Raw genomic sequence first — 14,619 nt, forward strand, 5'->3', positions numbered from 1 at the left:
AATACTGCTCTATGTACAAGAATATAACTACTATAATACTGCCCATATGTACAAGAATATAACTACTATAATACTGCTCCTATATACAAGAATATAACTACTATAATACTGCTCCTATGTATAAGAATATAACTACTATAATACTGCTCCTATGTACAAGAATATAACTACTGTAATACTGCCCCTATGTACAAGATAATGACTACTAATATATCATTGCCCTATTATCAGGGTATTGTGGCTAGTTTTTCTATATGTCAGTGTTTCTTTTGGGGCTGACCCAGGTGCATAACTTGTATTGTTGAGTACATTGTTGAAAAATATCTCAGTCCCTGTTTCCGATACCTATATGAACACCTCTTGTATGAATTAACATTATGCTATAAATCTAAAATTGCTTGATCGAAAAAATCCAAGAAGCATACTGTTTCTTTAAGCTTTCTTCACCATATAAAATACTGTATCAGCACCTTTTTCATAAGCGTTCTTCGCTGTGACATTGAACTCTTTTTATCCCTCCAGGTACCCCAAACTTGCTGCAAGACATCGCGAGTCAAACACAGCTGGTATCGACATCTTCTCAAAATTCTCAGCATTTATCAAAAATACCAAGCAGCAAGATAATGCAGGTGAGTATCACATCTATTTCTGTGTACTATAGGGCGTTATACATTTTGTAAAGCTCGGATTTTAACGCGTGGCAGTTTTATGTTCATAAAATTTTAACTCTTTGCACGTTTTCCATTGTGGGACATGAATTTTATTATGCTGTCCATTGTCATTGATGATCATGATGACATAACGCTATAATGTGCCTTAAGCCACTGATCAATGGGGGTCAAACTGCAGCAACCGTCACTATGAAGTATTGGCTAGATGAGTCTATGGAGCGACAGTCATCTCAGTTTATTCATCCATGAGATAGGGAGGTCGCAGAGGCTGGAGTAAAAGTCACAGTCCGAGTACAGACTGCAATTTAGGAACCAGCGTTGGATCTCCAGACCTGAACTCAACAATCTCTTAGGTTTACATGAGGCGTCTAGGTTAGTGGACCGGTGGTCAGTCCACACATTGTAGTCCAAAATCGGACCACGAACGTCGGACGTGTGAGACAGACTTCATTTGGCATTTTGGCATTGCACGGTGGTATTTCATGAACTAAGTACAGCTGTATTATTTTGACTCTATATGGCGGTATTATTTTAACCTACATTACAAGAAAGAGTTTCTAAAATACCGTAGTTTTAATTACTTTGGTTTTATGGTTTCATTAAAAAATATACCTATGGTTGGATATCAGTGTCATCAGTGTTTTGGATCCGAGTTTCATCAGTGTTTGGTCAGTGTGTCTGTGTTTCATCAGTGATTTTCATGTATGCATAAAGAAATACATTAAAAAGCTTAATCACAGACAGAACACAGACAGCAAAAGGACAGCACACAGATAGCACACGGATAGGAAAAGGACAGCATACGGATAGCACACAGATAGCAAAAGGACAGCACACAGATAGCACACGGATAGCAAAAGGACAGCACACATATAGCAAAAGGACATCACAAAAATAGCAAAAGGACAGCAAAAGAACAGCACACAACTAGCACACGGATAGCAAAAGGACAGCACAAGGACAGCACACAGATAGCACACGGACAGCAAAAGGACAGAACATTGACAGCACATTGACAGCAAAAGGGCAACACAAGGACAGCACACAGACAGAACATGGAACAGCACACGGACTGCACACGGATGCCATCTGTGTGCTAGCAAATAGATCAATGGCTGCACTCAAAATTTACTGTGCTAAAACAAGGAAAATGTGCAATATATGAAATGTGAATAGCATAATGGCTAGGGAAATTTATGAAACAACACATGAGATTTTTAGCACAATATTTGGCCAAACGTTGTGAGCCCATCCACCAAACGTCAAGGTAATCTCAGATCGGATGGGTAACTGAGCTGACTGCCTAGTGTGAACACTTACCTATGGCTAATAACATGGTAAAGCCTGCTTTTATAGGGAGCTCAGAACCAACTGTGTATGGATGTAATTAAAATCACAGCATGGTGAAGGGCGAGGCGTTCAAGCCAGAAAAATAGTATATGAAACCAAGAAAAAAATGCGGCAGCACTCACCAGGAAGTGTGGTCCAATCTTTTATTGAAGCATATTCATAGCCGCGTTTTCACGGCTCGGGGGAGTGCAGGAGAGAGGAGGTGAGCAGGAGTGACGACGATCGTTTCGCGCTGAAGCAGCGCTTCAACAGGACCTGTTGAAGCGCTGCTTCAGCGCGAAACGATCGTCGTCACTCCGGCTCACCTCCTCTCTCCTGCACTGTTGAAGCGCTGCTTCAGCGCGAAACGATCGTCGTCACTCCGGCTCACCTCCTCTCTCCTGCACTGTTGAAGCGCTGCTTCAGCGTGAAACGATCGTCGTCACTCCTGCTCACCTCCTCTCTCCTGCACTGTTGAAGCGCTGCTTCAGCGTGAAACGATCGTCGTCACTCCGGCTCACCTCCTCTCTCCTGCACTGTTGAAGCGCTGCTTCAGCGTGAAACGATCGTCGTCACTCCTGCTCACCTCCTCTCTCCTGCACTGTTGAAGCGCTGCTTCAGCGCGAAACGATCGTCGTCACTCCTGCTCACCTCGTCTCTCCTGCACTCCCCCGAGCCGTGAAGACGCGGCTATGAATATGCTTCAATAAAAGATTGGACCACACTTCCTGGTGAGTGCTGCCGCATTTTTTTCTTGGTTTCATTCATTGTTCCACTGTTTCCATGCGAGCACCTCCAGTTCTGACGTCGGACTTTCCGTTCACATTACATGTGAACCACGGTTCACTCCAGGGAAGCTAGGCTGTGCAGCACCATTTTTTTGTTTTTTCTTGATATAGAAAAATAGTATATACTAAATATAAGAAAACTGACTGAACAACAATATAATATCATTGTCATTGATTTTCACAGACCCATACACTGGTATTGAAACTTTTCATCCATGATGCCAGTAAAAAACAGACATGTCTCTTTAATTTTTACAGCCTCATAGATTATACCAGGTACACATTCTATATGTGAAAATCAATTCTGGCGCTTTGCCTGGGCTCTTCCCGGTTGCCCTGGTGCTGTGGCTATCAGGGTAATGGATTTGGGGTTGATGTCAGCTGTGTAATGTCCGCTGACACTAAGCCCAGGGGTTAGTAATGGAGAGATGTCTATCAGACGCCTCCATTACTAACCCTGATGTTGAAAAAAAAAAAAAATTGCATTGTACTCGCATGACACTTTCTTGACTCTCGTCTTACTTTTCTGGATCAACATCCGAGTAATTTTTTTTATGCAGATGTGAGCGAGCCCAAAGGAACACTCCTATATTGATGTATACTGTTTTTTTGCGTTTTTTTGCAAAAAATTAAAGGGGTTGTCTACTTTTGGGGTCTTGTTTTCCTACTCAAATGCAATTAATTGGGGCTAAAACAACCACATTTTTTCAAATGGGTTTCTCTAATTAATTTTGTACCATTTCCTTCTGTAACTTCTGTGTTGCACTAGCTATTGCTGGCTACAGAAGGAGATAACTGAGAATTTGTCAGTCAGTCCACTATGTTGTACTGACAGGGAGTTGTTTATAACTCTCTCTTATGAGCTCCTCTCAGCTGATATATGACCACTAATCAGATCACATCAAAGTTGATTGTGCAGGGAATAAAGACCCTGGAAAAGCCAAAGGGTGCAACATTTTAATTAAATCGAAATGTAAAAATGATTTTTGGCCTCAAAGAAAAAAATGTATACCATTATTATTTTTTATCACTGTGGCACCCCAGGAGTCCGGTTGCCACAATGGCATTGCCTTCCTCACGGGGGAGGGGTGATGTCATGCCTTAACGCAAGGAGGGATTCCCTAATCAGGTAATACAAACATACAACACCTTCCTGACTCCAGACCAGAAGGGAGAGCTCTAAACCTGGCTTCAGGGTAGCTTTCCTATAAGTTCTGGTCTGGAGGCGGGGTTAGTGTGTTTAGTGTGAGACACTGAAGGGAAAGGAAGCAAGAGAGAGGAGCCTGGGTTCTGGAGCTGTGATTGGGCTCACCCCAAGATAAAGCGCAAACAGACCGGACACCAGAGTCCCTGGTGGTGAGAGGATTACATACTCAGCCACCTAATCCGGAGGGCAGGAGATTCCAAGTCTCCTGGCCCCAACTACCACCCTTTTAAGTACCGCTGGACCCAGCCCGAGTACCCCATGGCCCTAGTGGGCGCTCCATCACCAGAACCAAGTTTTCAGTATTTGAGAAGGATGTTTCTGCTCCAAAACAAAAATCAGTATGAATACACACCAACTTTAACTTAGTTTTTGTAGCAGAAACTCACCAAATCCTCCTAATAGTCTAAAATGTCTAAGTTTAAGGATTTTTAAATTTTAACATAGCCATGAAGCACAATATGGATAGCTACGTGTCCAAGATCAGAGGCACTGTCAGCACATGTATGCTGAACCAGAACCACCATCAGTACATGAATTCAGAGCCAGAACCAAAGTCGGCACACAAATGCAGCTCCAGAACCACCATCAGTAAATGTATACAGCAGCAAGATTAGTACAGTAATCAATTGTAATGTCTATTTTATATGTCAATTTATGGTGTCATATGGGTGAAAACAGAAGTATTATCTTGGAAGCATATGACAGTATTTTGTGACAAGGAAAGCTGTCTACAGATACCTGCCCACGTAAAGTTATGTCGGTTGCTGATGTATGGATCATGAGTGTGCTATACAGCCTCCAACAGCAGCGACCAGAGCAAGCTGCAATTGCTGCTGTTTAACCCCTTTCTGACCTCGGACGGGATAGTACGTCCGAGGTCAGATACCCAACTTTGATGCAGGGCTCCGGCGTTGAGCCCCTTCAAAGCCGCAACATGTCAGCTGTTTTGAACTCGTGATTCACCCGCCGCTATTAACTAGTTAAATCCCGCTGTCAAACGCAGACAGCGGCATTTAACCGGCGCTTCTGGCCGGGCGGACGGAAATGAGCGCATCGCTGACCCCTGTCACATGATCGGGGATCAGCGATGCTTCTGAATAGTAACCATAGAGGTCCTTGAGACCTCTATGGTTACTGATCACCGGTAGCTGTGAGCGCCACCCTGTGGTCGGCGCTCATAGCACACCTGCATTTCTGCTGCATAGCAGCGATCTGATGATCGCTGCTATGTAGCGGAGCCGATCGTGTTGTGCCAGCTTCTAGCCTCCTATGGAGGCTATTGAAGCATGGCAAAAGTAAAAAAAAATGTGAAAAAAAATAAAAAGATATAAAAGTTTAAATCACCCCCCTTTCGCCCCATTCAAAATAAATCAATAAAAAAAAAAATCAAACCATACACATATTTGGTATCGCCGCCTTCAGAATTGCCCGATCTATCAATAAAAAAAGGCATTAACCTGATCGCTAAACGGTGTGGCGAGAAAAAAATTTGAAACGCCAGAATTACATTTTTTGGTCGCCGCGACATTGCATTAAAATGCAATAACAGGCGATCAAAAGAACGTATCTGCACCAAAATGGTATCATTAAAAACGCCAGCTAGGCACGCAAAAAATAAGCCCTCAACCGACCCCAGATCATGAAAAATGGAGACGCTACGAGTATCGGAAAATGGCGCATTTTTTTTTTTTTTAAAGCAAAGTTTGGATTTTTTGTTCACCACTTAGATAAAAAAGAACCTAGACATGTTAGGTGTCTATGAACTCATAATGACCTGGAGAATCATAATGGCAGGTCAGTTTTAGCATTTAGTGAACCTAGCAAAAAAGCCAAACAAAAAACAAGTGTGGGACTGCACTTTTTTTGCAATTTCACCTCACTTGGAATTTTTTTCCCATTTTCTAGTACACGACATGGTAAAACCAATGATGTCATTCAAAAGTACAACTCGTCCCGCAAAAAATAAGCCCTCACATGGCCAAATTGAAGGAAAAATAATAAGTTATGGCTCTGGGAAGGAGGGGAGCGAAAAACGAACACGGAAAAATGGAAAATCCCTAGGTCATGAAGGGGTTAACCATTTCAATCTCTGAGAACATAATATAAAAGGTGCGTGGCGCGATCTTTCTGACCCCTGCCGCTTCTCTACGCCCAGTGATGAATTTGTCAAGTGGCTGAGGGGCTCCTAAAACATCTTGGTGCTCCCATAAAGCCCAGCTTGTCCGATATACTATATATTGCAATATAGCATATAGTACAGGCGGTCAAATTATAGGTTCAAGTACCTTATGGGGGGGTGGACGAACAGAAAAAATAAACCCCTCCTTTCCCTCTTAACCACTTAAAAAAAAAAGATATTTGGTATAGTCAATATTGTAATAGAAAAACATAAAATGCAATAAAAAGCGATCAAAACATTGTATGTACTCCAAATATTAACATGAAAAGTGAGACAGCGTGCAGAAATAAAGTCCCCACACAGGTCCAAGGTCCGTCAATGGAAAAGTTTTAAAAAAGCTACAGGTCTCAGAAAATGGCGACACAAACCAAATTTTATTTACGAAGTTCTCAATTTTTTCGATAACCGGTAAAATATATAAGAAAGGATAAGTTTGGTATCGCCGGAATTGGACTGACCCGGAGAATCGCGCTGCACAATAAACGACATGAAAACAAAAACAATGGCGGAATTGTGGTTATTTTTATACTATTTCTTTGCACTTGGATTTTTTTTTCCTGTTTTTTCAGTACATTTATGGAAAAATGAATGATGATATTCAAAAGTACAACTTGTCTCGCAAGAAAAAGCCACGGGGACAAAAAAAAAGACAAAAATAACAACCCGGAGGCTATTGTTTTTCTTTTTCCGTCAGATTTTCATGTCAAAAGCAAAAGTGAATCCGGCCGAGGGCGTGCTGAAGGCAGTGAGCTCTATTTGGAGGTGCACATGGCTTTTCCTTTTATAAGGGACGCTTTATTTTTTTGTGGAAGGAACTTATCACACTGGAAAATAAACCTTCAGGGGAATGTGATTTTCCCAGTGTCAGGTCCCACCCTTTCCTCAGGAACAGTCTCTTTCTTTCCAGGCGCATTGGCAGCCGACACGACGGCCTCGTTTATTTAGGACGAGTCTTTTAGGAAATACTGGGAGACTGTTGAAAGGAAGGTCAGAGTTTATAACGCACGTGAATAAAATATAATATATAATATATAGAATTCAATATATGAGCACGGCTGTTGCCCATAGCAACAGGATTCTAGATTTCAGTTTTCCAAAGGAAAATGAAAGCAGCGATCTGATTGGTTGCTGCAGACAACTGTTTCACTTTCTCTTCCCTTCACCCAATGGGAGATATCTCAATTCTCATAGAAACCAATCAATGCGTGAGTTTCATTTTTCCACTGCAGGGCTGTAGACTGAAAGCTGATCAGAGATAGGTTGCTATTGGCAACTTATCACTATAATAATAATATACTATAAAAGGCATAAAATAAATTAATTTCACTCACAAAAGTGATATGTTAGGCTATGTTCACACTTCATTATATTAAACGTACGCATAGGGCACCGTTTTGCTGACAGAAGCTCAACGTTTGCCCTTTAGGCCTTGGCTGGGCCGGTGTGCATCAACATTATCATTTTTTTTTTTTACTTTATAGGTAGATTTTACAATTAGTGCCCATAGGAGACACAAGCCTATACAATGGTGCAGGGCCGGCATCTGCACCCCGTGACCCTGGGTAAACTCTGGGACCCACTGCGCTTGGGGGACATACAATCGGTCTAGATTTACATTGGCCACATGTTTGCTCTGCATCATGGAGTGGGGTCAAATAGTGAGCCTGCCCCATACATGTCTTATACAGCCAGCACCTGAGTCTAAGGATGGGGTCACACCAGTGGATTATCCCCCATCTGAGAGGATCTGGTCGATTATGATAATCACACTCTTGTCAGCATAACGAGATCCGATTCTCTTGCATGAGGAAAAGATGGAAGAAAAATGTCTCCATGTTCTCCATTCTATCAGTGCGACAAAATGTCTCCATGTTCTCCATTCTATCAGTGCGACAAAATGTCTCCATGTTCTCCATTCTATCAGTGCGACAAAACGAGATTGCACTCGGATGTCATCCGAGTGCAATCTGATATTTTCCACAGACTCATTAAATTTGCATGGCCAACAAAGAATATCAGATCAGACTTGGGCATGCAGTGATTTTTTTTCCTTGGCTCGTTCCGAGGAGAAAATCGGACATGTGTACGGCCCCATAGAATAACATTGGTCCAAGCGTGATACGATGTTTTGTCGGATCACACTCGGACCGAAAATTCAGGTTTCTGCAGAAGCTCCAAGTTCTGGTATTTCATCATGACCCATATACGGACCGTCTGGAGTCCCAACCCAAACTTACAGCCTCGCATGTGTCTACAGAACTTGAAAAAAATTTAAAATTAACATATTTGGTATCATTGCGTAGGTAACTGTCCAAACCGATAAAGTATCACAATATTTATTCCGTACTGTGAGCAACGAAGCAAACAAAAAATATGTTGGAGTTTCTGTATTTTGGTCACTTTGCCTTCCAAAGGCCAACCAACAGAATAAGTAAAAACAATAAAAAAAGTATATTAAATATATATAAAATCACGTGTGTGTATATATATATATATATATATATATATATATATATATATATATATATATATATATATATATATACAGTATATATATCTATATCTATCTATCTAATTGCCTAAGGGGTACTTCTGTCTGTTTCTAACTTCTGTCTGTCTGTAACGGAAATCCCGCGTCGCTGACCAATCAGCGGAATTGGGGTGGGATTAAACACTGCTTCACTTTTTACTATTGATGCTGCCTATGCAGCCTCAATAGTAAAAACATAGAATGTTAAAAATAATTAAAAAAAACCAAAAAACATTATATTCTCACCTTCCGAAGTCCGCCGCAGCCTTTCCCGCTTCTCGCGCTCTGGTCCCAAGAATGCATTGCGGCAATGCCCCGAGATCACATGGCGGTCTCGCGAGACCGCTACATGATCACGTGTTATTGCCGCTAAGCATTAATAGGAACGGAGCGTCGCGAGGAGCATCGGTAAAGGCCTCGGCTGGATCCGGGGGCCGACGGAAGGTGAGTTTATAACTATTTTTTATTTTAATTGTTTTTTTTAACAGGGATATGGTGCCCACATTGCTATATACTATGAGGGCTGCATTATATACTGTGTGGGCTGTGTTATATACTACGTGGCTGTGCAATATACTACGTGGGCTGTGCTATATACTATGTGGCTGTGTTCTATACTGCGTGGGCTGTGTTATATACTGCGTAGGCTGTGTTATATACTACGTGGCTCTGCAATATACTACGTGGCTGTGCTATATACTACGTGGCTATGCTATATACTACGTGGGCTGTGTTATATACTACGTGGCTGTGCTATATACTACGTGGCTGTGTTATATACTGCGTGGGCTGTGTTATATGCTGCGTAGGCTGTGTTATATACTACGTGGCTCTGCAATATACTACGTGGCTGTGCTATATACTACGTGGCTATGCTATATACTACGTGGGCTGTGTTATATACTACGTGGCTGTGCTATATACTACGTGGGCTGTGTTATATACTACGTGGCTGTGCATTCTAGAATACCCGATGCATTACAATCTGGCCACCATCTAATATATATATATATATATATATATATATATATGCACTGTATATGTATAACCATGCATACACACACATAAGTAGCAATTACAGGTACGGTATATCGCCCCCTATTCCCAAAACTTAAATAAAGTCTAAACCCCCCCCTCCCCCATTATTATTACCATATTTGGTATCTCCACATGTATAACTGTCCAAGCTGATAAAATATCACAATATTTATCCCATCCGGTGAACAAAATAAAAGAAACACCCCACAAATGTCACAATTTCTGTATTTTGGTTGCTTTTCTTACCCCTCTTCCTCCAAAAAAGCAGTGCAACTGGATTAGAAGGTCCTATGGAAAGAACCCTTTTCTGATCATTTATTTCTTTTTTTTTTATAGGGGATGTGAACTAACCAAGATACAGTGATTGTGCATTTGTGTTTCAAGCTCTAAGACAAAAAAAAATACAAAACTTATATATATATATATATCCCCCTCATTACTATATCCCCCCTTTATTTGCTGAAAGTCATAACTCAATGGCAGGAATATAAATATGTTTGCTGCTGCCTCCCCCTAGTGGCAGCTACCGGCAGTGTTTGTTTTTCCTATTCTCTGGACAATCTGGGAGAGTGAAGAAGTATGGAGGTTGCTTACCTTTTCCTAGCAAATAGTGATGAGCGAACGTGCTCGGCTAAGGTGCTATCTGAGCATGCTCGTGTGCTAACCGAGTGTCTTCCCTGCGGCTGCAAGTCTCTCGGCTGTAGCAACACATGCAGGGATTACCTGTTTGTTAGCCACAAGACACGCAGCCGCGGGGACTAGAACATATTTTTCAAGCACGCAGAAGGCACTCTGTCAGCACCTGAGCATGCTCGGCTAACACCTTATCCCAAAACGTTTGCTTGCCCTTAGTAATATCTAAGTGACCTAAACATATATGGCTATGTGTAAGCGGATGGTAGCTGTACTTCACTGCTTCAATGTCACACACTATCTGTACAGTTTTCTCAGTGTTTTAGGCCTTTCTCTCCGTATCCTCGTCTTACTATCCAGATTCACCACAAAGTGGCTGCTGCGTTCCCTGCCTCTGCTTTTATACAGGCTTTGATAATTTGTCCTGATTGGCTGTGTTAAACCATGTGATAACTACAAGTCACTATGGAAAAGCCAGCCTGGCCGTGCCCAGGTTTATGTGTTCCTTCTCTGGCTAATGTAACTTTCTGCTAGGTGTAAAACATTTCGGGCAATCTGGGCAAATCGAATTTTTAAAACTCAGCGCAGTCCTAAACATTTCTCACAAATTGGATTCACCTCAAGTTGACGCTTCTGACTACCAATCATCGTTTTGACCAAATGATCTGATCCATTAAATACAATCAGTACTTGGACCTCGATCACATGTCTGTGATTGCTCTCCGTGTGCTGGATCCGATGGTCATCTCATTTTTAGCATCTGTGTGTAATCCATTTTTTCCTATGCAGAAAAGAAAAAAAAATTCCAAGCTTCTACTACAACCCATTTAGACTACGTTCACACAAGCGCCTGGAAAATCATTAGTTTTTTTGCCCTGCATAGGCGAAGATGTTTTTTTTTTCAATCATTTATAATTCTTTTTAATTCTTTCTAACATATCTCTTTACATTATTATACAGAAAATCCCAAAAGGTCCAATTTATTTTTCTATGTAATCTTTGCAATAGCTGGAATTCAGTAGCAATGCATGACCCCCAAATAAAGGATGAGACCAGTGGTCCAAGGACAAAAATCGGACATGTGGAATGGCCCCATAGAATAGGGTAGGAGGTAGGTAGGAGCGCCATCCGTGAATATTACGCGTAGCACTTGTACGCATGCATAAATTAAGACAGTGAAAAATGACTTGTATCCTGCATTTTTCATCTGTTTTCCTTTCTGCAAACTCAATCTATAAATTTCAGTCATCTTTGAGCTAGTGGATAGATAATTCCTGTTTTGGTGTCTTCTATACACTACACAAACAGACATCAGGGACTCCTCTCCTATTTCTATGTAGCACATGCTCGGAATTAGCAGCAGCAGCATGGAAGTCATTATACAACGGTACTAGGTAGTGTAGCTGTGAATCCAGCTCTGGGGTAAGATATGAAACTTTCTTGAAAGCTGCAGTATAGATCACATTATAGAGCAGTACTGAGCAGAGTAGATGTGAATACAGCACTGGAGTGCCATAAACACTTACTAGAAAGTAGCACCAGCATCTGTCTTTTTGCCGTTTTCTTTCCCTGCTCCTCCTCTCCATAAACTTCAGCGTGCAGATATAATCTGATTCCTAAGTGAGCTTGCAGTGAAGCTTGTTTTGGCCAAAATGGATTTTAGCTATTTTTTTGGAGTGAATAATGAGTTGTGGAGACAGGGAGAGGAGTTGAAGAAGTGGCTCGTAAGTGAAGAAAGAAGCAGATTTCCTTGATGTGGTATATTACAAAGTTTTTTATATTCTCTTGTACTATTGATTTATGCAAAGTTTATGTATACCTGTCTTGCATTTCTCTGTGATATCAATATAGGAGCAGATGGCATTGTTATTGTTAAAAATTGGCCATCACAAAAAGATAAAACAATGTAGTGCCATTGTGCATGTAGATTAGCTACTATGATGTGTCTATTACACAGCACACAAAGAATCTCTTTGCTGCCCATGTTCTAAAGCAGCAGCACCGAGGACAATATGTGGCAGTACTGAGCTGTGTGACTGTGAATCAAGCACTGGGGTAGAATAAACAATTACTAGAAAAGTGCAGCATGGAGGGCATTACACAGCAGTACTGAACAGTGTAGTTGTGAAGCCAGCACTTAAGTGAGATAAACCAATTGCTAGAAAACTTCTACATGGAAGGCACTACACAGTAGTACTGAACTGTGTAGCTGTGAATCCAACACTGGGGAAGTTATAAGACAATTCGTAAAAAACTACCACATAGAGGGCATTACACAGCAGTACTGAAATGTGTAGCTTTAAATCAAGTTCAGAAATGAAATAAAACAATTACTAAAAAGCTGCAGAATGGAGGCGTTTACACAGCAGTACTGGCTGTTACCTGTGAATCCAGCAGTGGAATAAGAGAAACACTAGAAAGCTGCAGCTGTCAAAACTGTACTGTGTGATTAAAGCGGTAGTCGCCCCCTACCACTGATGAAGACACCAGGCTGTTGATACAGACTTCATATTGGGGTCTGCAACGTCACGTTATGACTCTACCCCTCATGTCTGTTTGTAGAATGTGGCCCCACCATTAGCTCTGGGGGCCACTACGTCCTATTCCAGAGATAGTAAGAAATAGCTATTGATAATTTTCTGTGTAAAAACAGAATGCTCACATATCACCTAATAACAGAGGATAGAGAGTGTCAGGTGTTTATAAAGCAATGTATTTTGTTTGTTAAGATGAATTAAAAGGAATTACGAAAAGTGAGTAAACTGACAAAAATAAACCCCAAATCATAGAGTATAGCTGCATACTTGACTGTGAACACTAGAGGGCAGGAGAGTTCCACCAGTGACAGCAGCTTGTACCCAGAGATGTTCTGTATAACAGTGGACTTGTCTGTGCAGTGACCTGTCCGCTCCGTACCTTACCTGTCTGTACAGTGACCCGTCAGCTCCGTACCGGTCTGTACAGTGACCCGTCATCTCCATACCTTACCTGTCTGTACAGTGACCCGTCCGCTCCATATCTTACCTGTCTGTACAGTGACCCATCAGCTCCGTATCTTACCTGTCTGTACAGTGACCCGTCAGCTCCGTACCGGTCTGTACAGTGACCCGTCATCTCCATACCTTACCTGTCTGTACAGTGACCCGTCCGCTCCATATCTTACCTGTCTGTACAGTGACCCATCAGCTCCGTATCTTACCTGTCTGTACAGTGACCTGTCAGCTCCGTACCTGTCTGTGCAGTGACCCGTCAGCTCCGTACCTGTCTGTGCAGTGACCTGTCAGCTCCGTACCTTACCTGTCTGTACAGTGACCCGTCAGCTCCATATCTTACCTGTCTGTACAGTGACCTGTCAGCTCCGTATCTTACCTGTCTGTACAGTGACCCGTCAGCTCCGTACCTCACCTGTCTGTACAGTGACCCGTCAGCTCCTTACCTTCCCTGTCTGTACAGTGACCCGTCAGCTCCGTATCTTACCTGTCTGTACAGTGACCCGTCAGCTCCGTACCTTCCCTGTCTGTACAGTGACCCGTCAGCTCCGTACCTTCCCTCTGTACAGTGACCTGTCAGCTCCATATCTTACCTGTCTGTGCAGTGACCCGTCAGATCCGTACCTTCCCTGTCTGTACAGTGACCCGTCAGCTCCATATCTTACCTGTCTGTGCAGTGACCCGTCAGATCCGTACCTCACCTGTCTGTACAGTGACCCGTCAGCTCCGTACCTCACCTGTCTGTACAGTGACCCATCAGCTTCGTATCTTACCTGTCTGTACAGTGACCCGTCAGCTCCGTACCTCACCTGTCTGTACAGTGACCCGTCAGCTCCGTACCTTCCCTGTCTGTACAGTGAGATGGATTCCTGCCTCCATCTCTTTGCTGCCCATGTTCTAAAGCAGCAGCACCGAGGACAATATATGGCAGTACTGAGCTGTGTGACTGTGAATCAAGCACTGGGGTAGAATAACAATTACTAGAAAAGTGCAGCATGGAGGGCATTACACAGCAGTACTGAACAGTGTAGTTGTGAAGCCAGCACTTAAGTGAGATAATCCAATTGCTAGAAAACTTCTACATGGAAGGCACTACACAGTAGTACTGAACTGTGTAGCTGTGAATCCAACACTGGGGAAGTTATAAGACAATTAGTAAAAAACTACCTCATAGAGGGCATTACACAGCAGTACTGAAATATGTAGCTTTAAATCAAGTTCAGAAATGAAATAAAACAATTACTAAAAAGCTGC

At 42.2% G+C, this 14,619-nt stretch overlaps 1 protein-coding gene across 2 annotated transcripts in view; it reads left to right on the forward strand.

The window, feature by feature from the left end:
- The window catches only part of CLIC5 (chloride intracellular channel 5), a 194,135-nt gene that overhangs the window by 145,693 nt on the left and 33,823 nt on the right, over positions 1 to 14,619 (forward strand). For both annotated transcript variants that reach the window (XM_077291570.1, XM_077291571.1), the window contains exon 4: positions 523 to 629. In XM_077291570.1, coding sequence (XP_077147685.1) covers positions 523 to 629 — 107 coding nt within the window. The remainder of the gene's footprint in view (positions 1 to 522; positions 630 to 14,619) is intronic.

This window comes from Ranitomeya variabilis, chromosome 2 (genome assembly GCF_051348905.1).
Source record: "Ranitomeya variabilis isolate aRanVar5 chromosome 2, aRanVar5.hap1, whole genome shotgun sequence".
Classification (NCBI taxonomy): Eukaryota; Metazoa; Chordata; class Amphibia; order Anura; family Dendrobatidae; genus Ranitomeya; species Ranitomeya variabilis.